General features: G+C 45.1%; 1 protein-coding gene across 3 annotated transcripts in view; it reads right to left on the minus strand.

The window, feature by feature from the left end:
* The window catches only part of LOC111979260 (kinesin-1 heavy chain), a 31,883-nt gene that overhangs the window by 4,094 nt on the left and 8,241 nt on the right, over nucleotides 1-19,548 (minus strand). For 2 of the 3 annotated variants that reach the window (XM_024009674.2, XM_024009673.2), the window contains exons 2-23: nucleotides 12,028-12,115; nucleotides 11,614-11,792; nucleotides 11,234-11,282; nucleotides 9,679-9,734; nucleotides 9,312-9,399; nucleotides 8,511-8,635; nucleotides 7,957-8,061; nucleotides 7,573-7,718; nucleotides 7,142-7,290; nucleotides 6,343-6,530; nucleotides 5,879-5,947; nucleotides 5,558-5,764; nucleotides 5,057-5,200; nucleotides 4,177-4,365; nucleotides 3,589-3,706; nucleotides 3,355-3,410; nucleotides 2,761-2,870; nucleotides 2,022-2,123; nucleotides 1,748-1,808; nucleotides 1,389-1,565; nucleotides 1,057-1,273; nucleotides 581-716 (exon numbers count right to left, since the gene is read on the minus strand). In XM_024009674.2, the coding sequence (XP_023865442.1) occupies nucleotides 581-716; nucleotides 1,057-1,273; nucleotides 1,389-1,565; nucleotides 1,748-1,808; nucleotides 2,022-2,123; nucleotides 2,761-2,870; nucleotides 3,355-3,410; nucleotides 3,589-3,706; nucleotides 4,177-4,365; nucleotides 5,057-5,200; nucleotides 5,558-5,764; nucleotides 5,879-5,947; nucleotides 6,343-6,530; nucleotides 7,142-7,290; nucleotides 7,573-7,718; nucleotides 7,957-8,061; nucleotides 8,511-8,635; nucleotides 9,312-9,399; nucleotides 9,679-9,734; nucleotides 11,234-11,282; nucleotides 11,614-11,792; nucleotides 12,028-12,115 (2,759 nt within the window). Of the gene's footprint in view, nucleotides 1-580; nucleotides 717-1,056; nucleotides 1,274-1,388; nucleotides 1,566-1,747; nucleotides 1,809-2,021; nucleotides 2,124-2,760; nucleotides 2,871-3,354; nucleotides 3,411-3,588; nucleotides 3,707-4,176; nucleotides 4,366-5,056; nucleotides 5,201-5,557; nucleotides 5,765-5,878; nucleotides 5,948-6,342; nucleotides 6,531-7,141; nucleotides 7,291-7,572; nucleotides 7,719-7,956; nucleotides 8,062-8,510; nucleotides 8,636-9,311; nucleotides 9,400-9,678; nucleotides 9,735-11,233; nucleotides 11,283-11,613; nucleotides 11,793-12,027; nucleotides 12,116-12,632; nucleotides 12,686-19,548 lie in introns of those variants that run through there. The other variant, XM_070448760.1, reaches the window with a different exon arrangement.

Raw genomic sequence — 19,548 nt, forward strand, 5'->3', positions numbered from 1 at the left:
TGGAAAAACATTGCCTGGTCCGACGAATCCCAGTTCCTGTTACGTCATGCTGATGGAAGAGTCAGGATTTGCCATAAGCTGCATGACTCCATGGACCCACCCTGCCTGGTGTCAACGGTACAGGCTGGTGGGGGTTGTGTAATGTTGTGGGGAATGTTTTCCTGGCACACGTTAGGTCCCTTGACACCAATTCAGAAACGGTTCCACACCCCGAATAATCCAGGATGTTCTGGAGGCAAAGGGGGGGGGGGGCCCGGTACTAGATGGTGTACCTAATAAACTGTCCACTGCTTATATATGCCATATAAAATACACTTTTATCCAAAGCAACTTACAGTAGTGCTTGCATACATTTTTGTATGGGCGGCAGCAGTGGGACACAAACCCACGATCCTGGCATTGATTGCAAGCACCATGGTCTACCAACTGAGCCGCGCATTACTACACTGCATCAACTCTTTCAGATATATGGGAGAAGTCGAAATGATCCCCATGTTGGGAGTTATGGATCGAGGATCAAACGTGTGTTTCTCATCATATTCTACGGTATATTTTTCCCATTGAGGCAGTAGTCACTCACTTCTTGTCTGGCTTCACGCCTCCTCCCCCCCTGATGGCCACGGCCTGGCTGTTCTGGTAGAAACCCCCTCCGCCGCGGTTCACGTTGGGGTGGGTGGGGGACGCCACTGGAGGCTGGCCAGGACGAATGGGTTTGGCTGCGGAGGGGGGGGGGGCAGAGGACCACCACAGTTCAGGAACGGCATGCATTTATGTACTGAATAACGTTTGTGTTCCAGGATCAAGTTTATTCAGCCATTTGTAGGTGTTGGAATACATATATTGCAATGTGTTTTGTATGAGCTCAAAAACAAGAAAACCATAAGTCATACACAAGGCAGTCAATATAAAAGCAGTACATAAAAATATATGCGAGAGGAACTCGGTTTAGGAATGGCATCCATTAATATACTGAATATCCAACCATACATTAACCACCAGGATTACAGCATGCCGTGTGTGTGTGTGTGTGTGTGTGTATCTTCCCTCTCTCCTCACCGATCTGAGCGGAGTGGCCCCTCCTGGCCATGTTCTTAGCCCTGACGGCATCTTTGATGCGGTCCACCTCTTGCTGGTAGCGTTTGCGGTCGCGTGCGGAGTTCTCTTTGGCCTCCTTCAGCGCCGACTCCAGGGCCTTGACCCGCTCGGCCGTAGCGCGCAGACGCTTCTCCAGTTTAGGAAGCTCACAGCGCAGGTCTGCATTATCACGTACCAGCTGAGAGGGAGAGAGAAAGAGAGGTTCGACAAGTTAGCCATCTCCAAAAGCACTAGAGCTGGTCTGATTTCAGTGCGTTTGGGTCTATTTGTTGGTTTCATAGTTGAGAACAGACCTGTTTGTGAACCTTGGTAAGCTGCTCCAGGTTGTTCTCCAGAAAGGAGATCTTCTGTTTCTGAGCTGCGCTGCCTCCCGTGTCATCCGAGTCCATCTCAGCACTCCTCTTCACTCTGGTAGCCAGGTCCTGGACAAACAGCTTCCTCAGGTTGTGCAGGGTCTGGAGCTCCTTGGCCTGGCGGAGTAGGGGAAGTGTTAGAGAGGTTAAAGGTTAAAGGGGAAGGCAATTATTATTCATAGAAAGGCATAAAGATTCATGACAAGAAATAAGTTTAACTATAAAGTTCAATTAAAATGTACCTTTCAACTGCCCTTTAAGGGGAAAGCCCGAAGAGCTGTTATCTGTAGTCTACTCACCACGGTCTCCTCCAATCCCTTCAGGTCCTGTCTGGCCTGCTCTCTCCTGTCCTGCATCACCCTGCACAGCACAACAAACGGACGCATGAGCCACAGCTTGACTGCAGTAACACTGGACAAGTGTAGTGCTCATCTAAGCTAAACAGAAGTGATAGCTTCTATAATGAGCATGTCACGTGGGCACTAGTGAACAAATCATTGTGTATATGCCACACGGTGATTAGCGACCTCGTACTCTGAACATGCCCACTGTCAGTACGTGTATGTATCGTACGTTAGCTCGTGAAGTTTGCGGCTCTTCTCCTGGTCGGTAGACTTGAGTTTCTCGTGTTCCACCCTGAGACGCTCCTGTTCCAGCATGATCTTCTGGTTGAGACTGGAACAAATCAAAATCGGATTTGTCACATGCGCCGAATACAACAGGTGTACAACCTTAATGTGAAATGCTTACTTAGAAACCCTTAACCAACAATGCAGAGTAAGAAAATATTTGGTAAATAAACTCAAGTTAAAAAAGTTACACAATAAAATAAGAATAACGAGTCTATATACAGGGGGTACCGGTACCGAGTCAATGTGCGGGTGTACGGGTTAGTCGAGGTAATTGATGTCATATGTACACGTAGGTAGGGGTAAAGTGACTATACATAGATAATAAACAGTGAGTAGCAGCAGTGTAAAAAGGGAGTCAATACAAATAGTCTGGGTGGCCATTTGATTAAATGTTGAGCAGTCTTATGGCTTGGGGGTAGAAGCTGTTAATTAAGAAGCCTTTTGGAGAGCAGTCTATGATTTGGGTCGCTGGAGTCTTTGACAATTTTTAGGGCCTTCCTCTGACACCGCCTGGTATAGAGGTCCTGAATGGCAGGAAGGTTGGCCCCGGTGTAACACAACAACACAATAGAACACCCTAACACTGGAGACCGGAGACATTGTAGTTGCCTCCCAAATGGGACATAACCACAGTAAACGGTGGACAATGTGTACACGGGGGGGGGTGTTTAGTCTCTTACTCCTGCAATTCAGTGATGTGGTGCGCCTTCTTGTCCAGCTCATCTCTGAGGCTGCTGATCTGTTTCTGATGGGCCTCACGGTGACCAGCGATCTGCTTCTCTACAGCCTCCTGGGGATGACACACAGAGGTCAAGGGACACCAATCAACATCCCTAACATATCATCATAGTAGGCAGTCGGACAAGTGGACAAGTCTGGACTCGTCGTACCAAGAGGTCACCAATCAACTGTATCATCTGAAATATATCATGACTTCTGGGCTGCGTCCCAACTAGTGCCTTATTCCCTATATAGTGCACTACTTTTAACCAGAGCCTGGTCAAAAGTAGCAGACTAAACTACACTCCACGGTGAGGGAAGTTTACGATGACCTCCACCAGCGGTGTGGAGCCGAGACCAGGTTCTGTGGAATCTAGCTCCGACTACTCAATTCGCCGAAGGTCAATATTTTATGAAGCCTGGTCTCGGTCCCACGCCGTTGGTGAAATTCATCAGGAAACTTCCATGGAGTGGAGTTTAGTCCGCTAGGTCAAAAGTAGTGCACTGTTTGGGTCACACCACTGATCTGAAATGGTATGGAGAAGATACCATACCTTGACTTCATTGGCTGATTGGATCTCGCTCTCCTTCTCCATGGCGGTGACTTTCTCTGCAAAAGGGAAACATTTGTCACTAGGTGGCACTGTAGGCCTTAAATCTGTTTCAGAGATGTTTATATGCAATGTGTTCCATTATGTGTTATCAGTGCATAGAGAGTAGCTGTGTGTGCAATAGCTGTAGCAGTGTGTGTGTGTGTATGTGTGTGTGTGTGTGTGTGTGTGTCGTACCCTGGGCACTGATCTTGACCAGTTCTTCGTTCAGAGAGTCAACGTTCTCCTCCAGCTGTCTCTTCTTCTGCTCCACGTTCTGAAGGTACTCTGTCAGGGACTTGATCTTAGCCTCGTGCTGCATGGAGGGGGGGTGGAGAATGTTAAATTACACAAACACATGGGGTTTATGTGGATTAAATAGCAAGTGATTCTTTAGCAGGTCTCAGTTTGAATACTGTGTTCATGGGAGGAACAGGAAAGAGTGAGCCTGATCCCAGATCTGTTTGTGCTTTTCCTACTCCACTGTCATTGTCAAGCCAAACACCAGTGGAAGATTAGGTTGGTGAGAGTGATTATGGTATGGTGGCCAGTGTTATGGCCAATCCCATTTAAATTCAGTCAATTCCGGAAGGAAATTGCATTAGAATTGGACTTTGTTTACTTCCTGAATTGACTGAATTGAAATGGAATTGAGCGCAACCCTGATAGTGGCAGATTGAGGCTGTTGTGGAGTGTGTGGGTCTAGAACTATGATGAGAGAAGCGGGCTAATACCCATAGAGATCCTTTCATAATACACTTTCTATATGTAACGATATGGTAATACCTGTTGGATCCTTAGCTGACAGGCAGCCAGCTCCTTGTCGTTCTCGTCCATCTTCTTGTTGCTCTCTGACTGGGTGCTCTCCAGCTGTTTGCTGCGTTTCACCATGGTCTTCACCTCCGACTTCATCTTACTGATGTACAGACGAGCCACTGTAAAGTCCTCATCTATCAGACCACTGCCGTCGTGTTGCTAGGGGTGAGGGAGGTGAGAGAGAGAATGAGAAACAGAGAGAGAAGGGAGTCAGAGTAGTGTTATCATTTTATTCAGGTTGGCCCTGTCCGGGGGTATCGTTGGACGGGGCCACAGTGTCTCCCAACCCCTCCTGTCTCAGCCTCCAGTATTTATGTTGCAATAGTTTGTGTCGGGGGGCTAGGGTCAGTGTTATATCTGGAGTATTTCTCCTGTCTTATCTGGTGTCCTGTGTGAATTTAAGTATTCTCCCTCTAATTCTCTATCTCTCCCTCGCCTTCCGGAGGACCTGAGCCCTAGGACCATGCCCCAGGACTACCCAACTGGCCTGATGACTCCTTGCTGTCCCCAGGCCCCCTGGTCGTGCTGCTGCTCCTATTTCAACTGTTCTGCCTGCGGCTATGGAACCCTGACCTGTTCACCAGGCGTGCTACCTAGTCCCGGACCTGCTGTTTTCGACTCTCTCTCTCTACCGCACCTGCTGTCTCTAACTGTGAATGCTCGGCTATGAAAAGCCAACTGACATTTACTCCTGAGGTGCTGACCTGTTGCACCCTCTACAACCACTGTGATTATTATTATTTGATCCTGCTGTTCTGTTAAAATGACATTAAACATTTCCTTTAGTTGCCTATAAAATAATACCTATCTTATTGAGTGTCATGTGTCATGTGGTGATGTGTCATGTTACCTTGATCTCGGTGCTGCCCACGGCGATGCCAAACTCTGCCAGGTCTTTCAGTAGTGATGACATCATCTCAGAGACCCTCTTCTTCTGGTGGTTGCTCATGTCCTTCAGTTTCTGCAGCTCAGAGTCAATGGACGTCAGGACGCTCTGGAAAGAGAGAAAAACATTTTAACATGAACATTTACTAAATATTAGGGGCAAAAAAGGGCTATGACTGACATACAGTATCAGTCAAAAGGAATTCAGGAATCATTGGTTACTACATGATTCCATATGTGTTATTTCATAGTTTTGATGTCTACAATGTAGAAAATAGTAAAAATAAAGAAACACTTTAATGAGTAGGTGTGCCCAAACGTTTGACTGGTAATATATTTAAAATATTATAAGAATATATTGAAGCGACCAGGAAAAAATGACATGCAGGTCCTAGAAAAGCATCACAATGAATAGAACACAGACAGCTCTCTTCATGAGCAGAGACACTGAGGGACATTGTCTCACCGATTTCTGGTTGAGATCATCGCTGACCATCTCAAACTCCTTGGTCTTGTCCTCGACCTCCTGGCTCTTCTGGTCATAGTTAACAGCCAGCTCCTCCAATGCCTGTAGAACCTCCTTCACCTCATCCTTGGAAGCCTCGTTCTCAGCCTGCAGGCGGTTCAGCTCTGACTGCAGGTTATCGTGGTCGCGCCGAGACGACGCCAGTAGCTACAAATACAAACGTGTTTTGAATCCATTTCATGATTCAACCAATAGGCCTCTGGTTAAAAGTAGTGCACTATATAGGGAAAAGGGTGCCATTTGGGAAACAGACAAACTCACCTCCTCCTGGTCCAACATCTGTTGCTTGAGCTTCTCCGCCAGCTGGCTCTGCTGGTTGATCTCATCATCCTGGACACACAGATAGAGGACATGGTTAGCATCGCACTCATTTAAAACAGGGCTCAAACTGTAAGTTGAAACAATCAAGTCCGTCTACATTTTGGCCTCAGTTTGAGCATTGTCTACCTTCAAAAGTCCATGGCGATGTTTCTGAGAAGACTGCTCCACAAAGCCTGCTGTCGCTCAAGCACAGTACCTTCTCTGAATTCAACCATTGACCGTTCCACGCTGTGCCCTCTACGACCACAGTGTGGCTGGCTGTTCTGTTCCTACGGGGCTGGAGGTTCTGTGACCGGTTTCACCCTCGAGTTGGAACGAGGGTGCAAGTGGCCCATAATGGAGATAGCCGTCAATGGTCCTGCCCATGCTGTCACCGAAGCGGTCATGTGGCAGGTCTCTCTCACCTTATCATCCAGCTGCTTGTAGAGCTTGACCAGCTCCCCCTCACACGTGTCCTTCTCAGCGTCAGTCAGACGGAGCTGGGGCATGTTGGGGGTGGAGGCAGGCTTGTCGTTGGGCACATTGTCCAGGGCCAGCACCTCAGCTTGGGCCTTCCCCTTGTCAAACTGCTCGTCCACCGGCACACTCTCACCTGCAGGGGGCAGCGTGGCGACACAGAAAGCTCAGACAGGAGTAGGGGACCCTCTGCACACATCAACAACGGTCGCCCACGAAGCATCGTTACCCATCGCTCCACAAAGGCCACGGCCCTTGCAGAGCAAGGGGCAACACTACATCTAGGTTTCAGAGCAAGTGACGTAACTGATTGAAACGCTACTAGCGCGTACCCGCTAACTAGCTAGCCATTTCACATCCGTTACACTCACCCCCCTTTCAACCTCCTCCTTTTTCCGCAGCAACCAGTGATCCGGGTCAACAGCATCAATGTAACAGTATAACTTTAAACCGTCCCCTCGCCCCGACACGGGCGCGAACCAGGGACCCTCTGCACACATCAACAACGGTCGCCCACGAAGCATCGTTACCCATCGCTCCACAAAGGCCACGGCCCTTGCAGAGCAAGGGGCAACACTACTTCTAGGTTTCAGAGCAAGTGACGTAACTGATTGAAACGCTACTAGCGCGTACCCGCTAACTAGCTAGCCATTTCACATCCGTTACATAGGCCCTGGTCAAAAGTAGTGCGCTTCATCGGTAATAGGATGCCATATGGGACCCAGGTGAATGTCCTCTCCTCCTCACCGTTCCTCCAGCGGTTGAGCTCATTCTCCAGCCAGGTGATGGTGTTCCTCAAGGCCTTTCCCTTCTCCTTCTCCCTCTCGTACTTCTTCTTCCATTGTTCTGCCGTCAGCTCCACGTTCACACACACTGTGTTCTTAATGGTCTTCGCTCTGGAAACATCGCAAACAGGACCAAGTCATTACACCCCATTCGAATTCAACAGCCCTGAATAGCTCACTAAATAGTGACTGTTGGTAAACTCATTGTCAAATGTTGATGTATTTTTTTCATATGATCTTTTTTTCAAACTCATCGTCATCACACGTTTTGCTCTATGTTGAAAATGTGGCTGCTGACATGAACACTTTTTGGGGGGATTGTTTCAACAGTGGACTACTGAAAAGATCGTTTTTGAGTGAACTATCCTGTCAAGAGCTAGTGAGTGCGCCCACCTCTGTCCGAACATGAGAGTGGACTTGGTCTCCGACTCGTTGTAGGCGGAGGGGGAGGCGCAGATGACGATGGTGGTCCTACAGTTCCCCCCCAAAGAATCCTGAAGGATTCTGGTCATTTTACTGTCTCTGTATGGGATATAGCCCTGAAACAAAGCAGGTGTAGACAAAAGGTGTAGACAAAAGGTGTAGAATTAAACAAGTGTGAATCAGCTTGAACCAAAACCTTTGCCTTGAGGCACATGTATTTTCGTCTCTTAAAGAATTGAGGATACTCTTGATGTGAGGTATTGGTCTTTAGTGAGTCTTACGCGTGTCTTTGCACTGAATGAACACCAAACAAACCGCCAGTCATAATATCCGTCACGGTAGAGAAGTACTCACAGACCCTTCGGCCAGGGCTGAAATGACATTGCCCAGTGATGACAGAGACTTGTTGATGTTCTTGGCCTCATCCAACACGGCGCCCTCTGCTCCAGTCTTGCTGACCTGGGAGGAAAGAAACAGACAGAGACCGTCTGGTAAGATGGGAGGACTTGAACAGTAACACTTTCTTTGAGTCCTTAAGAGATATTAATAGTATATTATCGTGGGTCAAGCATGTGGTCCGAATGACATTGCCTAACAATGTTAATCAGTTAACATCATTAGGCAACCGGGAAAAGACAAGATGGGCTATGTGCATTTGCTCAGAGATGGAAATCTTTTTTCCATTTCCACCAGGTAGCAGAGAGGACTAAGTGTGAGAGAGTGCCGAAGGGAGAGCGAGAGAGACCGCTCTTGCCAGTATACCTTTATTAAGATTACGTAACGGCACCTGCCTCAGCCGTCGTCAGAACACGAAAGAGCAGTGTTCAGGTTTCTCTTCTCTAACATCATTGCTTACTCCCGCGCCCCTGCAACAAGCTAACTCAGACGTGCGAGGGCTTTTTCCCAACCTTTTCACTTCCAGCCAGGTCGACGAGGTAGAGCTTTCCGCTGAGTTTCTGCTCGGTAGCGGTGTTCTCCTGCTTCACGTTGATCTGGAAGATACTGTGACTTCTGGAGCTGTGCTCGTTCATATCTACAGCAAGACGACACATCTGGGATCAGCACTGAACAGGCATTTATATGGCACCCCATTCCCTACATAGACCAGAGCCCTCAAAAGTTGTGTACTATAAAGGGGATGAATACACACTACAGACAGAGTGTATGATCATGTAGTATGTGGCACACTGTTTCTTATTGTGTACAGTAGATCGGTTTGATTTTATGGATGCGTCGGTAACCAGAGCTCACATGCGTGAGAATAGCCTGGATGATAGATCTGTTTGTGCTCTCTTGCCGACCACTTTATGGAATTGTCATGCCATGTTTGGCGTGGCGATGCGTGACGAGTCGTTAAGAGTGCAGAAACCGATCTGAGAACCAGGGTAGCGTGAGAAACCATTGAGCGCCATTTCTGAAGTCAGAACAAAAAGAAAATCAAACTCAATGACCTATTGAGGCGTATCAGGTAACATTACAGACAGAGGAACCATTTCGGGCAAAGAATATGGCATTGAAATGGACACACAAGATACGTGAGGCTCAGGGTTGATGCTTTGGGACGCGTCCCATAAGGTAGTCTATTCCCTTTATAGTGCACTGCTTTTGACCAGGGCCCATACCAGAGCCCTGTGGGGATTGATCAAAAGTAGTGCACTATAAAAGGAATAGGGCGCCATTTGGGATGGAGATTTGGTGCGGTCTCTTACTTGTAACTGCTACGTGTCTGTTCGATTTTCCTTCGTCGATGGTGTCCATGACTTCCTCTGGGCTGCAGACAAATCTCTCAGTGCATCCCTGTGGACAAAAAAACAATGACGTGACACTGGGCCATCTTATAAATTCTAAATATAATAACAATAATAAATGCCATTTCAACAAATGCTTTGATTCAGAGCGACTTGCACTAGTGCGTGCATGCATATCTTCAGAGAATGTGTCTTTTCATAGGCAATAGCTACATTAACAAGGTCAGGCAACACCTTCATGTCTTTTGTTATTAGGTGGCTGCGGTCTAACTCTGTGACAGTTGAATGGGTGAGGGATAGTTTGTTCATCCCTGGATCGAAGCCTCACCTTGACATAGGGAACTCTATTTTTGTCTTCGTGCACCGACAGGTTCGTCTTTGACACTGGAGAAGAGAGAAGGAAACATACATTTCATTATCCTAGTGGTCTCCAACAGGTCGATCGCCAGCTACCAGTCGCTCGCAGCCCACCTACGAGTAGCTCGCCAAACAATTCTAAATGTATATGCAATATTCACGTCTTCCGCCGCAAACTGTCCTAAACAAATCTCACATATTAGCTTAAAAAGCCAAACCTAACACACTATCTGACAAATAATTTCCAGCCATATTGCCACCGTCTGTTTGTGTGGTAGGCGCGTTTGCCTGTCACTCCGTGTGTAGCCGGTTGATGTGACAGAAATACTGACAGAAATACTTTCCCCAAAACCTTCTCAATTAAATGTTAACTGCAAAGTAGGGTTTACCTGGCAGTAAGTATATCATTTGTATCTGTTATTTGCCAAACGTTGCTATGAAATTAGCAGCAGCATCACTAGACCCGCACATTAGACTGCACATTCCGTACACGCTAGATGCGCAATTAAAGGGGAATTACAGAAAAAAAAAATACAAAATGTGTTAGTGTTCTTCCAGACCTAAAATAAAATGGTATTCGAATGTGATTTAAGCATTGACATGGACTCAGAACATACAATTTCGTTGCTTCTCTATGAACAATTGTTCATTTGAGAGTGAAAAAAACAATATACAAAAAAAATATATCCAAAATAATTTGGGTGAGAAAAAAAAATCCCTGATTTTATAAGGCCTCCCTTAGAGTTGTTTATTAACCATTATTTTACTAGGTATATTGACAGAAAGCATAGTGCACTACTTTCTCGTGTACACTAAGGAACCGGGAAGAGCTGCAGGAGAGAGAAGAGAAGAAGGTGCCTATTTGAAAGCTAAGAAAAAAATGTTGCTCATGACATGCTGATTTCTTTTTTTTTTTAAGTAGCTGTCATGCTAGAAAAGGTTAGAGACCCCTGAATTAGCCATTTAAGTATCCTTGACAGCATTTACACAGGCAGACTAATTCTGACTTGTTTCCACTAATTGATCTTTTGACCAATCAGATCAGCTTTTTTTGCCAATAATTGGGGAAAATATCAAAATTGGGCTGCCTGTGTAAATGCAGCCATAGCGTGTGTGAAGAAACCTCACGCTCAAACTGGGTGGGGAGAATTGACGTAATGGCAGATACAGATACAGCATGTTAACGTACCAATATGCAGACATTCTTTCTTTTCAGTCAAAAAATGAACTGAATATTCATTCCAATATCAGTAACATTTCCACCTTTTTCCTCTTTCAACATGCACATTTTCATTCATTAGGTAAGCTCTACGTAGCCTTTCAACAGATCGTAATGTAAACTAGCCAATTATCCACACTACTGTAGCATGGCCACGAGCCAAAAGGACAGGCACGCTATACATTGTGTGTTCCAAATGGCACCCCATTCCCGACGTAGTACACTACTTTTCACCAGAGAGCCTTGGTCAAAAGTAGGGGAAAGGGTGCCATTGGGACAGTCTGTGTTCACTCTGCCTGGGACATACCATCCAAGAGGTCCCGAATCTTGTCCAAGTAAATTTCAAAATAGGAAACCTGGAAGAGAAGAGTCATCTCTTATTAGCAGAGATCCCACATAGAGAAATCAATAGGTTTTGAAAACCTGCTAAGTGAAGTGATTCTACGGAGTGTCGTTGAACGAGCTGGGGCAATTCAAGGTTAGCATGCTGCCTATGGAGAGTAGGAAGAGTTGTTCCAATTGGACAGAACAAATCTGCATCCCAAATGGCACCCTATTCCCTACATAACGCACTACTTTTGACCAGAAACTATTCGCCTGACAAAAGTAGTGCACTATCTCGGGAAAAGAGTGCAATTTAGAGGGCAAGAAGGGGGATGTATTTGTAGAGTACTAACCAGTACCTACCTTGATGTGGAACTCCAGGTTCTCGTCCATGGAATAGATGTAGTTAAAGATGTCCTGCACTATCCTGGGGATGATCCCCATTCCATCTGTGTCATGGAGGTTACCCTCCATCGTGTGTGTTTTGCCGGAAGATGTCTGTCCGTACGCAAATATTGTCCCGTTGTAACCCTCCAGAACATCTGAAAGAAGAAGACTACCTTATTGACTCATACAAGACAGAAATGTGTCTTCTGTACTCAACCCCTCTCACAGAAATACACAAAAAAGGAAACCAAATAGACAGCCAGAAGGTAGTAGTCGCTGCAAAGTTACTCCTCTTTCAGACCGGCTTTCTCCTCAGGTTTGTGCACGGACACAACGAAAACACCTACAGTAGGGAGAGTGTTCATAAACAATGAATGGAGGAGAGCTCACCTTTGACGATCTTCTGGGCGCAGGCGTTGTATACTTGCTCCTGTGTCGTACTGGGCTGGAACACTCTGTCAAACTGGAACGGTTTGCTCTGAGAGAGAGCGAGAGAGATTAGAGAATGAATTGAACAACTTGTCTGACATTCATATTTAAACACAGCTTTAAAATCAAGATGAAGCCAACATAAAGTGTGCCACGGTAAGGGGCTGTACCATCCAAATGAGCTATCAACCTGCTCTCCCATGCACACCCAAGACACACAGCTCTCTTCGACAGAAAAAGCTAATTATAACCAACCAACAAATACAACACCCCACCACTCTGTTAAAACAATGCCATGATCAACTCCACACACACACACAGCCCAATAAACCCCTGGTGAGCCTCCACAGAATGTTAACCCATGCTACGTCCCAAAAGGCAACCTATTACCTACAGTACCAGGTAAAAGTTTGGTCACCTACTCATTCCAGGGTTTTTCTTAATTTTGACTATTTTCTACATTGTAGAATAATAGTGAAGACATCAATACAATGAAATAATCATGTAGTAACCAAAAAGTGTTAAACAAATCAAATTGTATATTTAAGATTCTTCAAAGTAGTCACCCTTTGCCGTGATGACAGCTTTGCACACCATTGGCCTTCTCTCAACCAGCTTCATTAGGTAGTCACCTGGAATGCATTAAAATTAACAGGTATGCCTTATTAAAACTTAATTTGTGTAATTTCTTTCCATCTTAATGCGTTTGAGACAATCAGTTGTGTTGTGACAGGGTTGCGGTGGTATACAGAAGATAGCCCTATATGGTAAAAGTCAGTATTATAGCAAGAACAGCTCAAATAAGCAAAGAGAAGCGACAGTCCATTACTTTAAGACATGAAGGTCAGTCAATGCGGAAAACTTCAAGAACTTTGAAAGTTTCTTCAAGTGCAGTCACAAAAACCATCAAGCGCTATGATGAAACTGGCTCTCATGAGGACCGCCACAGGAAAGGAAGACCCAGAGTTACCTCTGCTGCAGAGCATAAGTTCATTACAGTTAACTGCACCTCAGATTTCAGCCCAAATAAATGCTTCACAGAGTAACTGACATCTCAACATCAACTGTTCAGAGGAGACTGCGTGAATCAGGCCTTCATGATTGAAATGCTGCAAAGAAACCACTACTAAAGGACACCAATAAGAAGAAGAGACATGCTTGGGCCAAGAAACACGAGCAATGGACATTAGACCGGTGGACATCTGTCCTTTGGTCTGATGAGTCCAAATTTTTGATTTTTGGTTCCAACCGCCATGTCTTTGTGAGACACAGAGTAGGTGAATGGATAATCTCCGCATGTGTGGTTCCCACTGTGAAGCACGGAGGAGGAGGTGTGATTTTGTGGGGGTGATTTGCTGGTGACAATGTTGGTGATTTATTTAGAATTCAAGGCACACTTAACCAGCATGGCTACCACAGCATTCTGCAGTGATACGCCATCCCATCTGGTTTGCGCTTAGTGGAACTATAATTTGTTTTTCAACAGGACAATGACCCAAAACACATCTCCAGGCTGTGAAAGGGCTAATTGACCAAGGAGAGTAATGGAGTGCTGCATCAGATGACCTGGCCTCCACAAACACCCAACCTCAACCCAATTGAAATTGTTTGGGATGAGTTGGACCACAGAGTGAAGGGCTCAGCATGTTGGAACTCCTTCAGGACTGTTGGAAAAGCATTCTTCATGAAGGTGGTTGAGAGAATGCCAAGAGTGAGCAAACTCAGAAAATAACAAAAATATCAGCAAGCATTTTGCACTCCCGAGTGGCGCAGCGGTCTAAGGCACTGCATCTCAGTGCAAGAGGCGTCACCACAGTCCCTGGTTCCATTCCAGGCTGTATCACATCCGGCTGTGATTGGGAGTCCCAAAGGGCAATTGGCCAAGCGTCGTCCAGGTTTGGCCGGGGTAGGCCATCATTGTAAATAAGAATTTGTTCTTAACTGACTTGCCTATTGAAATAAAGGTTAAATAAAAAATAAAACAATTCAGCAGCATACACAGCTGGTTGCATAGTGTCAGCGTCACCGGCCTGAGTCTATTCTATAACTTTTCAGTCCCTTTATTAGCATACAAATTACTTCCAAAGTAGTGACAGTAATTGTTCTCGCTATAGGTTTATTGAGTGATGATATTTTACTTCATTCACAGGCTATGTACAAACTTGGTGGATTTGATGTTCAGCAGCATCGTGGGAACCCCTTTACCATATCATGAGCTGTAACAGAAGGCCCGAGGCTATGGCCAGACACTAGTCCAGCTTCAGAGTAATGGAGCGGACTTGAATCAGGTTGGTCACATTTCATATGGTCAAAAAGGTCAAAATACTATCTGTCCTGGAATTCACATTACCACCATTGACAATGTAATCAGTGCTGTGTGTATAGAGTTCCTTGGGAAAGTATTCAGACACCTTGATTTTCCACCCACATTTTGTTAGTTTACACCCTTATTCTAAAATTTATAAAATAAAAATCCTCAGCAATCTACACACAATACCCCATAATGACAAAGCGAAAAGAGGTTTTTAGAAATGTTTGCACATTTATTTGACAGTGCGCAGTTGACAGTGCATGTCAGAGCAAAAACCATGCCATGAAGTCGAAGGAATTGTCCGTAGAGCTCCAAGACAGGATCATGTCGAGGCACAGATCTGGGGAAGGGTACCAAAACCTTTCTTCAACATTGAAGGTCCCCAAAAACACAGTGGCCTCCATCATTCTTAAATGGAAGAAGTTTGGAACCACCAAGACCCTTCCTCGAGCTGTCCGCCTGGCCAAACTGAGTAATCGGGGGAGAAGGGCCTTGGTCAGGGAGGTGACCAAGACCCTGATGGACACTCTGACAGAGCTCCAGAGTTCCGCTGTGGAGATGGGAGAACCTTCCAGAAGGACAACCATCTCTGCAGCACTCAACCAATCAGGCCTTTATGGTAGAGTTGCCAGACGGAAACCACTCCTCAGTAAACGGCACATGACAGCCCGCTTGGAGTTTGCCAAAAGGCACCTAAAGACTCTCAGACCATGAGAAACAAGATTCTCTGATCTGATGAAACCAAGATTCAACTCTTTGGCCTGAATGCCAAACATCACGTCTGGAGGAAACCTGGCACCATCCCTACGGTGAAGCATGGTGGTGGCAGCATCATGCTGTGGGGATGTTTTTCAGCGGCAGGGACTGGGAGACTAGTCAGAATCGAGGGAAATATGAAAGGAGCAAAGCACAGAGATCCTTGATGAAAACCTGCTCCAGAGTGCTCAGGACCTCAGACCGGGGAGAAGATTCCCCTTCCAACAGGCCAACGACCCTAAGAACACAGCCAAGACACTGCAGTAGTGGCTTCGGGACAAGTCTCTGAATGTCCTTGAGTGGCCCAGCCAGAGCCTGGAAGGTTCTAAATTAACAGAGTAAAAACTCACAGACGATTATTAAAGCTCAAACCAAGTTTATTCACCCAATGGGTCAGACAGCTGAACAGACAGACATGTTCCCACCAGCACAAGTATATATACCCCAATTTAGGTGAAGTAGTCTCCTCCTTCCCTCTGAACATTACATCTTTATTGCTAGGCAGGAAGTTAAGAGATGTGGGTAATAAACTGTTCCTTCTCCCTTACCTCGGCCCCCATTCCTCACTAATCCACAGCTCTCCACCCTTACCAACCCTTATCCCGAGTGGCGCAGCGGTTTAAGGCACTGTATCTCAGTGCTAGAGGTGTCACTACAGACCCTAGTTCAATTCCAACCGGCCATGATTGGGACTCCCATAAGCGGCGCACAATTGGCCCAGTGTCTTCTGGGTTAGGCTTTGGCTGGGGTAGGCCGTCATTGTAGATAAGAATTTGTTCTTAACTGACTAAATAAAGGTTAAATCAAAAATAAAATGAATTGCCTTTCTTTTCATCAGTACATTCCAAGCCCCTGGCTCATATCCAACCTTAATTGACTACACCATATACATTCCTCCTACAGATAACCATTAACTTCTGGTGTAACAACCAGTGGCCCTTATCCTTTCCATAGAATACCTGATGATTAACAATATTTCAAGTTTAGAGGTCAGAACCCATCGAACCCGATCTAACATTTCTGGAGAGATCTGAAAATAGCTGTGCAGCAACGCTCCCCATCCAAACTGACAGAGCTTGAGAGGATCTTCAGAGAAGAATGGTAGAAACTACTCAAATACAGGTGTGCCAAGCTTGCAGTGTCATACCCAAGAAGACTCGAGGCTGTAATCATTGTCAAAGGTGCTTCAATTGAAATGGAATATTTCTGCTTTTATTTTTATTTTTTACATTTCTAAAAGAAATGGAATGGATTCCTCTGACTGAAAGACAGGTTGATACTGAGACCTTAAACTCAGCATTACAATTCCAAGACATCTGTTACATGTTGTTGTCGTTTGTTAGTATTGAATCGAATGGTACCATCAGTGGGTGGGGCCCCTGTGTGTTCTTCAAACATATCAGGGAACGCCTGTCTTATACAGGACAGGAAGGTATAATATTTGCACATTGCTATATTAGCAGTACAGTTCTACAGTATTATGTGAAGTAGGGTGTATTCAACATGGAACTGTTACACTTGAAAGTTATCAAAACACTTTGTTCAGAATGTCTACATAAGTTCAGAAATTTCCCTCTTCTCGTATTAACTCTGTAGGCTACTGACAAAGCTTCCTCCTTAGATTTGGCCAAATAGAATGCCATTCTAGTTCTGGTTAGACCGCTGAAGTTGTAGTCTATACACAACTTATTTTTATTTGCTAGGTAAGTGTTGATATACTGTCTTTATAAGCACATCAATATGATATTTACAGCATAGAATGTTTTTTCTTTAACACGAACATAGGTTTTTAGGTGATAAATGCATCTACACTCAAACTGGGCGATATCTGTGCAATGTCCACACCGGTTTTAGGGATAAACGTTTTGGGATTTGTCCCTCTGGAAAGATCAAACAACGTACTTAAGGAGAGACGACATGAGACAAATCTCGCCAGTTATAGAATATTTTGTTGGACAGCTGAGCTGACTCAAGACCGGGCATTCAACTCGCAGTTGATACCATTTCCATGGTAACATGTATTTACATAACGTGACGAAACTAAGTTGCAAGCTACTTCCGTAGCAAGGTGTTGTAGAACGATTGTCTTACATGCTGACCAGACCGGACACGTCGCGTGCGCGAGCGTCGCAAAATAAATTTAGAAATCCATGTTATTCAATTTTTGCACCCACGCCAACTAGCGTTTGCGACACCAAGGGCTAAAAATAGATGTCGTTCCTATTTCTGACGCAGATCGCGCTGCAAGTCCTGCCTCTCCCATCTCCTCATTGGTTTATAGAAGCAGGTACAAACGTGCCATCTCCTCATTGGTTATACCCACGTGGGTGATAGAAAGACGAACTGTTTTGCCGGTAGTCATGGTAATACAATGAAAGTTTAGATGCGATCACCATATAATTTAAACAATGAAAAGGCCTGGAAGGAGGAGAGATGACTAGAAACGATTTGGTTGGCCGTTTGTGTGGATTAATTGTCGGAGTAGAGTTCCTTGTGCATTTCAGGTAAAATAACAATTCAATGTTTATATCCCAGGACAAATTAGCTAGCAACAACAAGCTAGCTAAATAGGACAAATTAACGTTAGCTAGCAAGTGCAAGCTAACTAGCTAAATTACCATACATGTTTAATGCTTTTCGACCTGTCCCCAAATTAATGTCATTGGTTCAGAGTTTGTTTTGATATTTTAACCTGCGTGTTGTGATCGCGTTTGGTGTGGGGCGGCAAAATAAATGTATGCACGATGGCGCACGCGCGCAGCCGGTTTGGGCAAGGTGTTACGCATGAAACACCCCGAGAATCTCCCTGCCGATAGGTACTTATCACAGTGGGAGGCCTTTCTTTCTCTTGCTAGAACAAAAGCTGTACCTGCTGCGTGCCGACCCGGAAGCGATGAACCTGCCCCTTCTCCTTGTAGAAGTGAAATGCTAATCGGTGGCCAACAACTTGACTTTGAGCCAATCAGAGAGCACAAACCCTCACGTGGGGAGCCAACAGGAGTCACACTTTCTTTTAATGTGGCATTTAATTCATACATCCACTGTTAAATGTCATGAGCCAGTCACACTTCATAGGAAACCTAGGCTATAGGATTTTTTTATTTTATTTATTTAACCTTTATTTAACTAGGCAAGTCAGTTAAGAACAAATTCTTATTTAGAATGACGGCCTACCAAAAGGCCTCCTGCGGGGACGGGAGCATGGGATTAAAAAAATAAATACAATATAAATATAGGACAAAACACACATCACAACAAGAGAGACAGCACAACACTACATAAAGAGAGACCTAAAACAACAACATAACAAGGCAGCAAAACATAACAACATGGTACAAACATTATTGGGCAATGGGATGGTAGGTAAGTACACAGACACAGTGCACACAACACAAAATAATTCCTCCAAACTAGCTAACCACCCTAGCTACTATTGGCATAATTAAATCCCAATGGATTCGCGTCCTTAGCTAGCTAGCGCTCTAGCTATATTGTGCTAGCTAGCGAATATGATAACGTTAGCTAGCTGGCTAAACATTTGGCTATGGGCTGGCACTGGCAGTATGAGTTTATGGAAAGTAAATAAATCGTTTCTTCGTCATCTTGCTAGGTAGTTATCTAGCTTTGGCCATCTGGCTAGTATCAATAAAGGCGTTCTACAAAATAGCAACATTAGCGCAGCTTGCTAGTTAACATTGTAATCTAGACCATAAACTAAGCAACGGCAAAGGCAGCAGCTACTCTTCCTGGAGTCCAAACACATTATGGCACATCATACAAAAAAATAAAAATAAAAGAGTTTAACATCACTATACCACAACAGAAACTGTACAATATCACCATACAACAATACCACAGTGTACGTGTGCGAAGAGTGTCTGCCTGTGTGTGTTCCTCACAGTCTGCATTGTTTTATCTGGTTAAATCTGATTCTACTGCTTGCATGAGTTACTTGATTTGGAATAGAGTTCCATGTAGCCATGGCTCTGTGTAGTACTGTGCATTTCCCATATTCTGTTCTGGACTTGGGGGATGTGAAGACCCCTGGTGGCATGTTTTGTGGGGTATGCATGGGTGTCTGAGCTGTGTGCTAGTCATTTGAACAGACATCTCGGTGCTTTCAACATGTCAATACCTCTCACAAAGACCCGTAGTGATGCAGTCAATCTCTCTACTTTGAGCCAGGAGAGATTGACATGCATGTCAATGATGTTATCTCTCCATATACAAGGGCCAGACGTGCTGCTCTGTTCTTGGCCAACTGTAATTTGCTTATGCCCCTCTTTGTGGCACTTGAACATATGACTGGGCAGTAGTCCAGGTGTGACAAAACTAGGGCCTGTAGGACTTGTTATGTTGATAGCAATGTCAAGAAAGTAGAGCAGCGCTTTATTAAGGACAGACCTCTACCCATC

The sequence above is a fragment of the Salvelinus sp. IW2-2015 genome, linkage group LG19, assembly GCF_002910315.2.
Source record: "Salvelinus sp. IW2-2015 linkage group LG19, ASM291031v2, whole genome shotgun sequence".
NCBI lineage: Eukaryota > Metazoa > Chordata > Actinopteri > Salmoniformes > Salmonidae > Salvelinus > Salvelinus sp. IW2-2015.